We start from the raw sequence: 16804 nt of genomic DNA, 5'->3' as shown, positions 1-16804 counted from the left end.
GTACACAGAGGGTTATAAAACATGATTTACAGAAGCTATGCTGTATGACACAAATCACTTTGAAAAACCTACTGTAGAGAGTTGATTTTACAGCTGTGCTTGAAGAGATTTCTTAGAATAATAATGTGATAGGCGATATCAAATATGCTGTTAAATAAAAGAGTGCAATAACACCAACTGCCATAGCATTTCTGACTTAATATCACACTGTTGCTTGATTGCATTTCCATTGTGTCTCAAGGTATCGCATGTCAAGTTAGGATATATTTCATAAAGCTGTACAGAGTAGTGAAAGCCAACTGTTGGTGCTGCGGCGCTCTGCTGGATGTTACTGATCCACTGGCTAAGCCCGTGAAGCCATGCATATATGTGTGTAAGACAATAGCTTCTGTAAAGCACCTCTCGCTGTTATACTGAGAGGGAGAGCGTGCTGTGTTTCCACACCTGTCGCCCCGCGCCATAAGGGACAAGCTATCTCCCATCGCTCTCACTCGTCACTTTCCGATGGACTGTGCTTTTGACGAGCTCAGCCACATCATCATAAAAGTTCCGTGCCCACGCCGATAAGACCAAACCTATACCTGACTAAATCCAGAGGCTTAGGGACTTGTTTGCATTTCATTGCACTCAGAGAGGGATATATTATGACTTCATATGGAGTTTTTTTGGAAAGGACCGTGGAATTATCTGAAGTCAAAGCAGAAAATAGGAAAGCCCTCGTAGATAAGCCTTTCGTCAAAGATATTTTGAAGGGAAGCTACCAGAAAATCATGCGGTGCACCGCAAGGAATAAAGACGGTTCCTCTTTAATTTAAAGGGGACCTATCATGCAAAATGCACTTTTGTACGTCTTTTATACATGAATATGTGTCCCAGGTGTTCCAGGGAACTCACCAAGTGTCAGAAAACACAACCCTCTCTATTTTCCTCCATACCCAAATCTCTAAAAAAGGGGCTGCAACGGATCTGATAAAAACTGATCCAGATTTGAACACTGTCCTGACGTCAGGACGGTGGCGCTACGGCTATTGGGCCAACTCCACCAATCAGGAGGAGACAGCCACGGCCATTGCCGTTCTAAAGCGCTGGAGACGCTGTAGTACATATGCCAGGCCTGTAGATGGTGCTGTTCTCACAGAATCAGCCCTTGCAAAAACAGAGCTAAAACAGTGCAAATTGAGCGAAATGAGGCATGGCTAAAATGCATGATCTGGTATTTTGAAAAAAAAAAAGTATAAATATGCCTTATATAGGTATGGTCCTACACTATATTATTCAAATATAGCATGATAGGTCCACTTTAAAGTTTTATCTTGATTCCACCTCATTTTGGGAGATTTTCACTTAAGTTTGCAAGTGGCATTTTTGCATGTATTACATTTTTCATCTGAAGTTTCCACTTAAATGTGATAATGAATCGTTTTTTGCTGAAGTCTTTCAGTGAAACTACATTTGAACACATTTGGAAGAGAAGCTACCGCAGAGTCAGGCGGTACACCACGGGGAACAAAGATGAAGTTCTTGATTAGTTCTTGATTCCACCTAATTTTCACTTTAGTTTGCAAGTTGCATTTTTGTGTGTATTACATAGTTTGTCTGAAGTTTCCATTTAGTTTTAAATATGATTATGAAATGGTTTTAAGTGAATGTTTTGCTGAATCCGACGTTTAGCAAAGATGAAAGGAAGATGTGATGTAAACTGTCTTTGGAGTTGGTTTTTGTGCATAAGCTCTCTTTTCTCCCTCATTCTGTGTACATTGGATCCAGAGCTGGCAAGAGAAAAGGAAAGCAGGCGTCTCTTTGCTTTGCTATTAATTGAAAGAATGAGCATTGAGGAGGAGACAACATGCCCTCAGGTTGGGGGGGATGAAGTTATTCAAAATCATTGCTGAACAACTTTGAAGTGGAACTGTTGGAGGCCAGGTCTATACGCTGCATTTTTTTTGTTTTTTTAGTGCAAAAAGACACAGCATGATAAAGTATCATTCAAACCGTCTCCAATACAAACCACAGAAGCATAAATAATTGAATAGAATCTGCAGTGGGTTTTTTAAAATTCACCAGCAAATAAGTTTACAACATTTTTTTCCCTCTCGGTTGAAGTCTAAATCTTGTGGTGAGGAAAGAAGTGAAGGAGACTGAGACTCTGGTTTTGGCTGACATTAAGTGGGCCTGGCTTGCATGTGGCCATGCTCTGGCAAACTGAATGGAAACACTGTGCATCAAACACTAACAGGCTCCATATAACACATAGCTTCTAGCCTGGCATGCGAACAAACAGATTTAAGCTTCAAGTTTATGATTGTTCATTCTAACTGTGTTTGTAGTGAAGCGGAAAGTTCAGATCAGGCTAGATTGAATGAAAACTGGATGCATTCATAAAAGAATAACCCAGAAAATGTGGCTAGTGAATATTCAAATGAAGGGGGTAAAAACGTCTTTGTGGAATATCCAAAAACAAAAAGGTAGCATCTTGAAAATCCTCATCAAATAACATCCCCAAAAATCCCCTAAAATCCCCTCGTGTGATGCTCATGTCTAACTTTGCCGTTGTTGGATTTTCCCCCCAGAGAAACGAGGAAATGATTTAGCCTACTCCAGGGACTGGGCATACTAATTGATCTTTAACCTTAAAGTGAGAAAGCAAAACACTGGCTAAATAACTGAAATAAAGTTAGCATGGGGCACTTAGCAAATTTACACATTAGCTGCACTCTGAAATCCAACAAAAGAGAGGACCACCACACACCTCATCTTTGTCACAGTAACAATGACTTGCAATTATATTATTAATGATATTTTCTTTATCAGAAACTGATCTGTTTCAAAGCAGAGTGTGTCACTTACGCTGTTGTCACTGGTGCCTGACACGGGGTACACCGTCCAGCCGAGCTCCGCTGTGGCTGTAGTGGAGTCCATAAGCGTCTCTGTGGAAAGAAGTAAGCAGAGACGGCGGTCAGATAATCTCCTGGCATCATAAATATAAAACGCTGCTGCGGTTCAATTGAAACCTCTTTAGTAAAACAAATATCTTGATCTTGAAAATGTGAGAACATAGTGTTATGTCTGTTTAAAATTCCCAGAGCCTTAGGTGATTTTGTGAAAAAAAAAAAAAAAAAAACTTAAGCGAGAGGGGCTGTATTTTCTGAATACTAGAAACAGTTTGTCAACAACATTCCATTTTTTCTTTTCATATTCCCTATTTTAAAAACAGTTAATTAAAATCTATGCATTTTGTGCAAGGTGTCTTTCGGGGCTCATATCGATATGAAAGAAAATAACTACAATGTTTACGAACAATAGCACCAGCAAAAACGTCAAACTGAATTAATTTGACTTAAAGGTGGGGTAATTCACTTCAGAAACACTTTCTGTTATATTCCATGGAATGCTCTTAACATGGTGTTGCCGTGGCGCTGTAAAAAGCACGACCAATTATTTTAGCCGGAGGCCTACCTGCCTGTCAGCCTTCCATCTCGTGCACAAACTTATCTCGTGCCCTCATTAGTCATGTGCGCGTTCGTGTGTGTTGGAGGAGGGGCTCTGTAAGGAAGTGGCAGATTTTTTTCGGCTGCGTACTTTCAAATTCTAGCGCACTCGAGCTGGTTTCTCCAAAATGACCTACCCCACGTTTAAGAGCAGAATAAACAAAAATAATAATGTATAACTAAATTACAAAAATGTCAATAATCAATACATATTTTGAGATAAGTTAAGCAAACATTATGGTTCAAGCTTTTCCAGTGACCTAAGAACGAACAATTGCAAATGTTTTGCATTTTAACATCGTTTTTAAATAAACATTTTATTGGAGAGAATTATTTGAAGGTGATCACTTTTTTCAGAGATGTATTAGCCTAAACACTTAATAATAAAAACAGGTAATCGATGCTAAATCAATGCTAAAAAAAAAACATCATTAACCGCAGACACTTCATCTGTTTAGGTGCAAAGACGTTGCTAGTATTTTTATAAGGAGTCAGTCACATCCTGGTTAGCACAACCATCTTCCATATGACTTGTAGGGAAAACAAACAGGCTGGAAGAGAAAATCTCCAGAGGAGGGGCCACCCTATATGCCACGGATTAGCCAGTGGAAAGAAACACCTCTGGTAATTGGGGTCAAAGAGAATATGCCCCCTGTCCGTCATGAGGTCCTCTGCGGCACACATTCCAGCAGTCAGACCCAAACGTCCGTCACACGCTTACTGAACCATTCATCCTGTCACCTTCTTCCAACCCTCTGTACCACCCTCATGCCCTCTTTTTTTAATTCTTGACTTCATGTATCTGTGCGTAACAGAGGGCAGGTCTAATGAATTTCTCCTGCTGATTAGGCCTGTGTCAGTCTTTTTACTCCGGTGTTGAGCTGCAGCAGATGGAGAGAGCATTCATCAGGTTCGAGGCGTCAGCTGCAACTCCAAAATGCCACAGAGGGATTTCGAAACCCCCTCGACAAACACGGCTACTAAGCTTGGCTTAAGTCACACCCGGAGGCTGTAAGACAGGTTTGCTGAACAATGGCAAGCTGCTGTGGGCTCTTCATTAATATCGTGGTATGAACTGCTTAAATTGGTGCTAATAGAGTAGGACAGAGCTCCCTGAAACCAGATAACAAGAAATGTATTACAACAAGGCGAGGAATGAAGGGAATCAAAGATGGAGGATTCTAAAGTTAGATCTCGCAGGATTTAGTTTCATGCAGCTTTGTACTAGCTTGCAGGATATTTGTGAGACTTCCAGTTGTTTCATAACCCTGGATTTCCTCTGATTTATATTCCAGTGAAAGCCACAGCATTTAATTAACAGGCTCCACACGCATCGGTTTATTTCAGAGCCGTGTGCTGACTCTCCCGTCTCACCAGCACTCAGAGAATAATACTAGATTCCACATCTCTTTCAGTTATCACAAGGCCCCAAATCGTATAATTAGGCAGATGAGACTGCAATTGAGCAGCTATTGATAACCTTGTGTGTGACTCACTGCCGAGCAGCCTACATGGGTGTTAGGCAGGGAAATGGTAATTATCCCCCCATAATGATAACGATAATTAGTGGAGGAGTAAAGTGAGAATAATGAACCTCCTCTGTGGCGGTATAAGGAGTGTTGTGGGGGACACAGGGAGTGAATTTCCCCATGGAACGTTAACACAGACTAGGTCACGCCCAGCTATCTCTTTCTTTTTTTGTATAGCTGCACATGTGCTGTTACTTGTTGACATTGTTAGGCTGAAAACAGAGCGGGTGATTCACAACAGTTTCCATTATGAGATGCCTCCAAACATCCCAAAAACATTTTTAATTGAAGACAGCAAGAAGTACCCAGCTAGGAAAACCAACATTCAGAAAGCTTTTTAGAACAACCATGTTAAGATATGAAATGGGTTCAACCCAAAGCTCTCAAGGAATATTTCTCATTAACAAGTCAAAGTTGAGGATGTTTTTACTAGCAGTTTACACAATGTATGTTATTTTGAGTTAACAATAATATGTATTCCTAGAATGTTGGTTTATCTTTAAAAAAAGATGTCCAAATGATCTTATGGTGAATACGTTTGTAATCTGTACTCGTTTTTCTTTCTTTTCATTTTTGGTATATTTTTGATGTTTTCTTTTCTTTATGTACATACGTAGTGGGGTTTGTTAAACAGGAAGTTTGTAGTTATTTGTTTGTGATCTTTTAGGGCTTTGACAAGTGGCGACGCGATGTGATAAGATAACTCACAGGAGGGTTATTTTCTTTATAAGCTATGGAAAAACTATGCATTTTTAGTTTGCCCCTAGTATGCTCATTTTCAGGTTCTTATTTGTATTTTGTGCGTCTACTGTGACATGTGAGTGTTATATAGTGATGTCACTGTGTTACTGAATTAAACAAAGGGGTCCAATGGAGGCTTATGAGGTAGGGGGAGTGAAACTCCCTCTGGTTTGAACTTTGTGATGTTAGCCTTTGCAGACCATTCAGGGAGAGAGGAAAGCTTGTAAAGCCGTCTGTATAAATTGTCTGTTTTAATATTGAATTAGTTGAATTAAAAAAAAACTCTCCCCTTTGTTAACTCCCTTCACAGTTTTCCCTGATTTATCTGCTCTTCTTACCCCTTTCTCTTCCCTCTTCCTTCTTCCCCTTCCGCTCTCTCTCCAGTGGCTCACATGCTGGACGGGTACCTCACCCTGAAAGACTGATCACTTTTCTTCCTCCCGCTGTCTACACTTCAGTCCAGGCAGCCACAGCGATTCATTACCTCCCGTGGAGCAGAGCAGCACATAGCTCACACTGTCAGCCCCTCCTGGCTCGCAGTCTGAACCCCCAGCCGTGTCCAAGCATTGCCGCTCAGCAAGACACCCCGGCTATTAATCAGCAGGAGGACAGGGCGCAGAGGTTCTCGCCTGCATCCCACCGCAGGAAACACTTATTTGGGGTTTTGTGGGCATAGCATTTGAATTGTGTCACTCGTCGGACTGGCTGTGATGTGATCTGAGAGGGACGTTTACAGGCTCTGTCACAGAGGCAACTTCTACTGGGATGTACCATGTATACATTACACAGTATATTATAAGTTGATATATTGTACCAGATGTAATTAATTAGACTTTTGTTTCTGCCCCGTGAGGTTTAAACCAGATGGTATTTTAAACCATTACACCACAGTAACATTTCTCCCTGTGTTGCCCATGAAATGTTTTCTTTTCTCTGTCCAGCTTTTACAACCAGTTCCCCGAGCACCTGAAGGTGGAGTTGAAATTGAGTTAGCAGTTGGCCTCTTAATTGTTTGGGGATTTGGAAGACTTACAAAAAGTATTTAAAAAAAAAAAAAAAAAGTTTTAAATATTCTTGATGACTTTTTATAAAAGCATATACTGTCGCTTTAAAAAAAAAAAAAAAAAAGTTTTAAATATTCTTGATGACTTTTTATAAAAGCATATACTGTCGCTTTGTATAGGGACTTATTATCGGTGTTTATTCAACAATATTAAAGATGTATATATTGCCAACAAAACTGGTGAAAATCCTACCCTTTTACTTACTTTGAAGTATTTGCATGTTTAACCAACTTTTCGGTTTAGTTTCAAGATGTTTTATGAGTTCTGTTCAACAAAAGACATCTTACTATTATTGTAGCTATTACATGTTGTGGTTTATCATACTAAACACAACAAATGTGTAGTTTTTTATAGCTTATTTTCCATAATTTAGATTATTGTGCTCGTAGTCTGCTCATGCTTAAAATAAAGTGTAATGTGTGCAACCCTGTTTGCAGTGTAACGGATATGCAGAGCGTGATGTTTAGGAGGATACATCCACTGCGCTAAGATCTGACGGCACATTGTAGCCTCTTAATTCCCCACTTACTGCAGTTGTCTTTGCATTATTTGTGTGGCAATGGAGAGCGATGCATAAAAGTGTTTAAACAATTGAGCTCATGGGAAAATGGCCTCCATGTTGGCAGTCAGCAATCATTCCAAATCTACGCCAACAAGGACATGTTTTTAAACATCAAAAATGTATGTGCAAGCCTTAATATATTTTCTAAAAATTACAGAGTGTTTCACCATTTCACTGTGAATAATTAACGCTTCAGTGTCTTTCTTTTTTTAAACTTGATACCCTCGACTGTGGAGGGCTATGAATATGCAATGAGACCTAGGCGTCTAAGAAAAGCCTACGAGGCAGAGTGCTTCCTCCAACACTTCCTGAGACTAAGGAGAGAGTTTAGTGCTGATCTGAGAGAGCGCTCTCCAGTGAGAGGCTGTCTTAAGTGACAGGCGGGAGGGAGAGGAGAGGACGAGGGGGGGGGGCCCTACTCCTACAACAACACTCTTTTCTCTAAGAGGGGTCAGTGCTGCATCTCGGCTTTCTAAAGAAAGCAACAGCATTTTCAATGAGGGATACAGAGAAGAGCTGTTCACAGGAATAGACATTTCAGCTCGAACAACGGCAGCGAGTAAGAAAATAAACATGTTACACAGGCAGATACAAAGGCTTCAAGTTGAAAGTTATTTACAAGCCGTTGTGTTTCTGAATTAATAAGTGAACGCAACACGGGATACACAGAGAGTGTCTCTTAACATGCTGTGTATGATGTTTTGTTCCCTGTGTTTAAAATGTATTCACACTGACTTTCGTTCTATTTTTTGTTCTGCAACTATTTATCTCGGTGTGTGCAGTTGGTTTACACCGGTGCTTTTGTCAAGGCTATAAAAATCAGGGTTTGTCAGATGAATTGGCAATAACTTAGAAAGATTTATGATTAAGATTTATGCTATTAAATAATAAGATTTATGCAGAATGAGTGATATATGGATCTTTCTAATGCCAGGACTAATTTATCACCAAACTTCTCCATTTACCGCAGGCAGTAAACGCAACAAGTGCCGATCTCCACACTTGTGATCACAAGTGCATACATGCTGCTATCTGCTTGTGTGAGTGTAATCCTATTGGTAAATTGCTGACTTGGGATATTTTCCCAGGCTCTTTTTTTCTCAGTGTGATGAATCTGATTCAGCAATCACTATTGAGGAAAAGCCCTGTAGGCAAATGACTTTGACATGGCAGTTCAGACCAGAATCAAATATAATTTACCAATTGTATAAGAAACTGATATTCAGTGTCTTCAGAGTTTAATAGGGGTGTTTTGAAGAAGCAATTGACCTCCAAACCAGCGTGAAGCAGCTTCGAGCCACGACTTGTTTGTATATTTTTAGCCAGCGGAAATGTAGTCTTGCCTCTCGCTATAACAAATCCCTTAACATTTAATTTAACATCGACATAAACCACATATGGTGCTTTCAATGGCAGTGATAATGTCAGCTAACAGGGCTAAAAAGCAGCTAAACATCCTCCACATAAAAGCCCTGCTGGGTAGAGTTCAGTTGAATCACCGCTGAAGGGCGAATGTGCATTTACTTGCATTTCACCAAACACCTGAAACCATATTATTTGACGGGCAAATGTGGGAAGACTGTGGTCTGCAGGGCAGTTGCAGAGTAACATGAGCAAGCTGTTCATTGTGCTAAAAACAGAACCCTATATAGTGGACCCGGCACGGAAATCTGCCCAGATTAGGGGCATGGCAATGATATAGCCCTGAGGGAGCCGGTGCAAGTGCAGAGACATGATTCATAGCTGTAATGATGGACAAGGCTACTGTATGGCCTGTTGCAAAGAATAACAGTCTGTTTAATTTAGAGGGAAGAAGTGGAAGGAGCCCCTGGCCCAGAGAAACTCAGCTCAACTTATCTGTCAGCACAAGCCGGGCCCATTAAGGTACCGCTGAGCTCCCAGCACTGTCAAATAACAGCATATCCCTGTGTGTTAAATGAATTCCTAATCCCACTTTTACAATGAAACAGGGGCTTTGTGGGCCATGTGGCAGTGGCCGAAACCCAAGAGGCATGCCTTTATTTTATTTTATTTCAAGAGTCTAAGGCAGGCTGGCATGCAGCTTTGGATATCCAGTGCTCTGCTCGATGTGTCATTGGTGAGACATCACTCTATTGGGGAGATTTATGTGGCGTGGAGTTTATTGTTGGGTCCTGAAAAGGCAGGTTGGGATGATGCTGATGTAGGTGTTTTGGGAAGCGATGAGGTAGGGCCAATAGTTCAGCCCCGCCTCATGAGGGCTGCGCTGCGAGGCAAGGAACGTTGGGGGGGAAAACTGGGTAGTTGATTTTGGCAGAGGATGGTGCAGTGTGAAATACGGTACCACACACACACACACACACACACACACACACACACACACACACACACACACACACACACACACACACACACACACACACACACACACACACACACACACACACACACACACACACACACACACACACACACACACACACACACACACACACACACACACACACACACACACACACACACACACACACACACACACACACACACACACACACACACACACACACACACACACACACACACACACACACACACACACACACACACACACACACACACACACACACACACACACACACACACACACACACAGAAAGTAAAGCACTCTCAGGGCAGTAACTGTTGACAGAGTGATACAGCGTGGCGTTCCCAGGGGCCTGCAGAGCAGGATGTACGACAGTAATCCCTACACAGCGAGCTGTGTTATCAGTCAGTGCAACTTAACTTGTCACCAATGCCAAGAGGGCAACAGCCAAACAAATGTAAAAAGCAAAAAGGACTGCCAGATATATTACCAAGAAACTGACAGTGTGTCCAATTGGACTGTTATTGCCCAAAAGTCTGTATCCCAGGGCTTCCTGTTATTTTTTGATGATGTTATACGGAGTAATATAATATGTGTTGTACAAAACAAGCAATACAAAAATATTGTATTGGTTGCAGAATCTTCCACAATATATATTTTCTGAATCGTATTATTGCAGAAGGAAAAATTAATTTACATGTCAATTCTGTACCTCCTGCTTAAGGTTAGCAAGTAAAATGACATTAACAAACTATCTTTATTTAAGGCAAATAACATGTGCATTTGCCCAAATATAAGCAAACTAGTTCATGACTTTAGAAAGATCTAAGGTTGCATTACAGTTTATTCAAGACTATAAAAGTGATATATTCACAACAGGTGAATCCGCAATAAAGTGAGACTAACACCGGCTTATAAAAAGGGTTGAGGATTGGGAGCTCCCCGTATTTGGATATAGAGGAATCTACTAAAAGAATAACGAACAACTCTGTAAAATATGAGAATACAGTTTAGCAGGAACAATTCATTTCCAACAAACCACTATAAAGTGAGAGGCTGCAAATCACTTTTCAGTAACTGTCACTGTCTTATCTCACCTATGATTACAACAGTTCATTGTCATGCCAATCATCCAAAAGTATAGCTTTTCTTTCCATACACGGAGACGTGTTTTTGCCATTAGCCGCACCTGTAGGTGTATCATTAGTGTAGCCTCACTATTAAAATGTAGTTAGTTCTGAGTGACACCATATTTCATGGCAGTGAGACATCAATGCAAGCAATAAATTGCGAGTGGGAACAGTCACCTGGCCAATCATAAGCTGCGTGAAAGAAACCTGGCTTATAACACAGGCCGGAGGATTTATATGTGCACTTTCCATATTTCCCAAATCCCCGACAACCCACCGGGACCTGTTTAACACATCAGTACATTTTAAATTCTGCAGTGGAAAATTCTGTAAAAGTGGGTCCCCATTTTTATAAGCAGCAGCTGAAGAGAACATGCGTATGATTCAAAAAAGAGGCCGCACAAGTGACATTCATCCACCCATCCAATCATTTAAAGTGCTGCGTGAGCAATGTGATGTTGATCTATGTGTGCGCCTGAAATACCTGCAGCAAAGTCAGACAGGGATGTAGAAATCTCTTTTCATCAAAGTGACAGCTTTTCAGATACCATTGCTAATGGCTTGATGGAAGTAATCATCAAAGGCCTCCCACAACTTGCCTACAAGCTATTAGTTACAAGTGGATGATTAAAAAATGTACACAGCTCATGCAAGAACATGAAGGATCCCTTTATTTCACGGCTGTGTGGTCCCGGCTTTACACGAGGAATTTTCTTCTCTGTCACTCTCTCTTTGCCGTGTGTGTCTTGTTTTCTGTGATGACGAGGCTCTGCAGGTAATAGCAGAGCGACAGGCCCTGTAGGAGCAGTACCTCCATGATACGCTTGTATAAGCCCCAAAAGACAAGATGTTCCCCCCAGCTTGAAATATACTCAACTGGAACCGTGGGAGCAAAGGGACCCACTTTCCCTCAGTATTTGTCCTACATGAGAGGATGTCTGTGGTCGTCGAGGGAGCAACTATCTCCATGCCAACAGTTTTGATTGGCAGCTGAGGCAAATTGTGGGTAAATTGAGGCAGTGGGGGACACCAACTGAAACATGTAAAAGGGATATGATGCAAGAAAAAGCACTTTGGAGATGAATAAAGTGGAGACTGATAGTTCCCATGTCGACTTTGGTTAGAAGCTGAACGTATACATTTGAGTGTGTGTGATTTTGTTTTAAAGAGGACATATTATGTTCATTTTCAGGTTCATATTTGTATTTTGTGCCTCTACTGTGACATGTCTCCATGCTTTACATTTCAAAAAGCTCTTTATATTTCTCATACTGCCTGTGCTGCAGCACCTCTTTTCATCCTCTGTCTGAAACCAGAGCCCAGTCTGCTCTGATTGGTTAGCTGGCCGGCTCTGTTGTGATTGGTCATCTGCTTACAGTAGGAAATGTCCAGTGCCTTGGGATTTCAGCCTTTGCAGACCATTGACATGCACACAAACCTATATAACAACACTACAGGTAAGGGAAACCCATAAAAACCAGAAGTGTGCCTCTGTATAGCCATACATGGTTTTTTTACGATATCCTTGTTAAAGGATTCCCCTTCTACTTGATATCTTGTCGAACTAAATCCTCCTACATAATGCGTGCCAAGTAAAGTCATTAAAGTCTGACAAACAAATCTAGTTTATGACCTATTCTACATCCCTTTAAAGATCCTTTCATCCTCTGCAGGATCCTTTAAAACCTGCAGTAAATTCCTGGCAGCGGCCCTGGGTTCTTGTCATTTGAAGTTTAGTGATAAGGTTGAACTGTTGACCTGCGAGCGCTGCAGAGTCCTCGACAGAGATTTCAAAACATCAAGGAACAAAATGTCCCTTACAGTCAGTATACCTGTTCTCTTATGGCAACAAGACCTACTGTATACTTGTACATGTAAAGGACTAGGCTGTGTGCAGTTTTAGACAGTGATACATTGACAGTATTAGGGCTGTGCGATTATGGCAAAAATCCTAATCACGATTATTTTGGTCAATAATTGATATCACGATTATTAAAAACGATTATCCATTTACTTTGAAAACATCCATTTATTGAAACAAAAATGTGAACAGTATGTTTTTAACAGTTGATTACCCTGAACTTTAAGTATAATTCAACTGAAAAAAAATTAAAAATTAAAAAAAATATATATAAAAAAAAAATTACATTTTTTCTTTTTTTTTATAAAAATAATAATGGTTTTATTTCGATTACGTTGTCTTCGTAATCGTTGCAAGCCAAAATCGTAATCGAGATTAAAATACGATTAATTGCACAGCCCTAGACAGTATTGTACTCTTACAGAGTGTAAGAGCACAAAAAACAATGTAAGCATATTTGTTAATGTGGTTTCTGTCTCGATCACAATACCCCAAATATACAGGGATTTTTTTCTTATAACTGTTGTGAATGTAGAAAGTTTAAGTTGCGATATGAAGGGTAAAACCCAGCCTTCACAGAGACATCCATGAGGGTAACTTTATCCCGACAAATCATTAAAAACAACATACTCAAGATAAGTCTAATAGAGAAATATTAAGATAAAAAAATAAACAAAATGGAAGTGCACAAACTGCTCTTACCACTTGAAGTAAACATTGTCTTTCCATTACTAATTCAATGCATCAGATAACCAGAGCTGACTTACAAACAAAACATTAAAATATATAAACACGATGGATTATGACCAGTGTTGCAAAAACAGTGACTAAATAAAGACACCTTAGTTCTGAATGAACCTCAGAAGGAGGTTTAAGTCTCTGTACCTGAGACAGTGAATCAGTCTTATATGTTCAGCTCTTTGAAGCTCAACTTAAGTCCCTCTATCTGAAGCAGATGTATACCTTTAGCTGTTTAACCCTTCTATTGTCTTCGTTTCCCCCCCCCCCCTTACTTTGGTGTTCGCGGTCAAATTTGACCGGTCCTGCTATTACATTAACACAAAAACCATTAATCATCACCAAATGTCATTTAACACCCTTTCAAACTTTAAATATTGTATCAGACTACTGGTGTACATGAAAACTGCAGTAAATATACAAAGAATAGACACTGAACATGTATTGCGTGTGCCAGGTGTGATCCATGTGGGGGGATGGGCACATACGAGCGGGAAATGGGTCAAATTGTTCTGTGTGTGTGTGTGTGTGTGTGTGTGTGTGTGTGTGTGTGTGTGTGTGTGTGTGTGTGTGTGTGTGTGTGTGTGTTTTATCTGATCCGGATGGTTACTAATTCCTTTTCTTTATGGCGGTCATTTTTGACCGGGAACACCATGGGTGTTACAAAGTTGACTAAATTCAATGAAAGTGGTGATCAGCCATTTTATATGTTCAAATGTCTAATGTGAAGGATATCATAAAGCCTTAATGCAATCGAATCTAAAACAAAAAAGTTATGATTGATGAAAGTAGTAAATCGGTCAGATTTGACACGAAGACAACAGGAGGGTTAAGCCCCTTCAAAAGTGGGATTCCAGTTTATTTTTGAGTCACATCAAGACTTTTCAAAGATTAAGCAACACCCCTCTGCTGCTTATGACAACTGAACACTGCAGCATGTGCTTACTTTTGCATCTCATCAAATATCAAACAAATCTGAAAAAACACCTCACTGTCACCCTTTTTTTTGCCTCAAATTTGGTTTCTGGGTCAAGTGCTCGGGGAGAGAATAAAAAGATCCTTAGACTTCCTCGTGTTTAATGATAAATGTGCCTCATCTGGAGCTGTAAATGTTTCACTAAATCTAAATAAATGAGTAGCTTTTCCCACACTCATAATTGTCTGTATTTCAGGCTTAGTTGTGATTACAAGGAATCATTGATGCAAACACCATACTCGTGAACAAATTATAGTTCTGATGCAATCAGCTTTTGGAGAGCTGTAATATAATTTACGGTAAATTCACAGAAGCAGTCGGAAACACAGAAAATATTTGTATTTGATTTACTAATAACACAGGTTCCCTCTGATGTACTGCATGTTATGAATGAACAAAGACTAGTTGCTTGTTGACCTTGCTCCAAGTACATAACCACACTCTTGCAATGACGCATGCCTAGTCATACAAATCTTTTAAAGGTCAGGTATTGTCAACTGATGCAGTGATTCTGCTGAACAGTTATACTTTTGATTGATGTCTCAAAGATATTAAATGCAAATGTGGAAAATAAAAGGTTTTACTTCCCAAGGAATAAGCCGAAAAGTCAAGGTTTGCAATTATATGTCTTCTTCTTTTGAGAACTGAGAAAAAAATCTAAAGTTTGCTACTATCAATAAATCTATATGGGTTTAAGCCAGGGCTGTCAAACTCAAGGCCCGGGGGCCAAATCCGGCCCGTGACTTCATTTTCTGTGAGCTTGCAAAGAATATTATATGTTTATTATACGGTTACATGATGATTTACAGAAGCACGTTGCCCATAAACTACATGTCCCACAATGCATCTCAAATTAGACTTTTTTCTCAGAATTTGACATTTTTTCTTCTAAATATGCCTTTTTTCTTAGAATGTCCCCTTCTCTCAGAATTTGACAATTTTTTTTTAAATGTTACTTTTTTTCAAAATGTCACTTCCTTTTTTCAAAGTGTCACTTTCTTTTTTTTTTAAATGTCACTTCTTTTTTTTGATTTGGACTTTTTTTCCAGAATTTGGCTTTTCTTTTTAAATCATTGTGACATTCTCACTGAAGAGACTTGCAATTTTTTTCCCCAGACTTCTGCTTTCAGACGTAGTTAATTATGAAGTTATTCCCCTACCTGATAATAATCCAATGCAGAGGCAATAATGTAATATAATACATTATTTTATATATATATGTATATATGTATTTTTATATAGTCTTAAAGTTACAACCGGCCCTTTGAGTGCAGCCATAATGCTGATGTGGCCCGCGATTAAATTGAGTTTGACACCCCTGGTTTAAGCGCTTCTGCAATAAACTCTAGCAGCAAGTGCGTGTTTTGTATTGACATCCAACTCTACATCTCCACAAAAACCATCACTGCCACAACTCACTCCACACTCACCAACTGTCTCTCAGAAATTAAATCCTGGATGCAACCAAACTACCTTCAACTGAACAGCGACAAATCAGATATTATCATAATCGGACCCACATCCCGCACCAACACCACCCAGAACTTCAACCTCACCCTTGACAACGCCACTCTAACCCCCTCTCCTCACATTCGCAACCTTGGAGTAATTTTTGACAGCCAGCTCAAATTCGATAAACACAATAACCATATCACCAGGAACGCCTTCTTCCATCTAAAAAACATTGCCCGTCTCCGCCCCTCACTCTCCTTCCCGGCTGCTGAAACCCTCATCCACGCATTCATCACTTCAAGACTGGCCTACTGTAACAGCATCCTGTATGGCTCATCATCCAACATTCTAAATAAACTGCAATATATCCAGAACTGCGCTGCCCGCCTCCTCACCCACACCCGCTCCAGAGACCACATCACCCCCGTCCTTCAAAACCTGCACTGGCTCCCTGTCCGTCAACGAATACACTTCAAAATCCTTCTGCTAACACACAAAGTTCTCAATAACCAATAACTATATTCTATTATAATATGTGTTGCTGTTTTAACAATCTTTTATTGTATTATATCTCGTTTTATCACCACTGTAAAGCGTCTTTGAGCACCTGAAAAAGCACTTGGAAATTACATTTATTATTATTATTATTATTATTATTATTATACTGCAATATTTCCCCACTAGTGCTGGAATGCATTCTGGGTAGATTAAACTGGCAATATATATTTGATTGGCAATGCCTCAACAAAAATACACCTTAGAGTCAACAAATAAATCAAACGCAGACTGAGTAAAGAAACCGACATCCCCTGAATGAGTCAAATCAGCCATTCAACCATTCAATCTGCCTATAAGCCGCTAATGAATACTTGTTCTGTTCTGTTTCCAGGTACAGCACTTCCTGTCTATGTGTCATGCA

At 40.0% G+C, this 16804-nt stretch overlaps 1 protein-coding gene across 2 annotated transcripts in view; it reads right to left on the bottom strand.

Annotated features, from left to right (window-relative positions):
* ephb2b (eph receptor B2b) overlaps window positions 1-16804 on the bottom strand; it is a 132044-nt gene that overhangs the window by 80275 nt on the left and 34965 nt on the right. For both annotated transcript variants that reach the window (XM_034138924.1, XM_034138925.1), the window contains exon 2: window positions 2848-2927. In XM_034138924.1, the coding sequence (XP_033994815.1) occupies window positions 2848-2927 (80 nt within the window). The remainder of the gene's footprint in view (window positions 1-2847; window positions 2928-16804) is intronic.

The sequence above is a fragment of the Trematomus bernacchii genome, unplaced genomic scaffold (assembly GCF_902827165.1).
Source record: "Trematomus bernacchii unplaced genomic scaffold, fTreBer1.1, whole genome shotgun sequence".
Taxonomy (NCBI): domain Eukaryota; kingdom Metazoa; phylum Chordata; class Actinopteri; order Perciformes; family Nototheniidae; genus Trematomus; species Trematomus bernacchii.
Note: the sequence above shows the minus strand (reverse complement) of the source record. Positions and strands in the feature narration are given on the sequence as shown.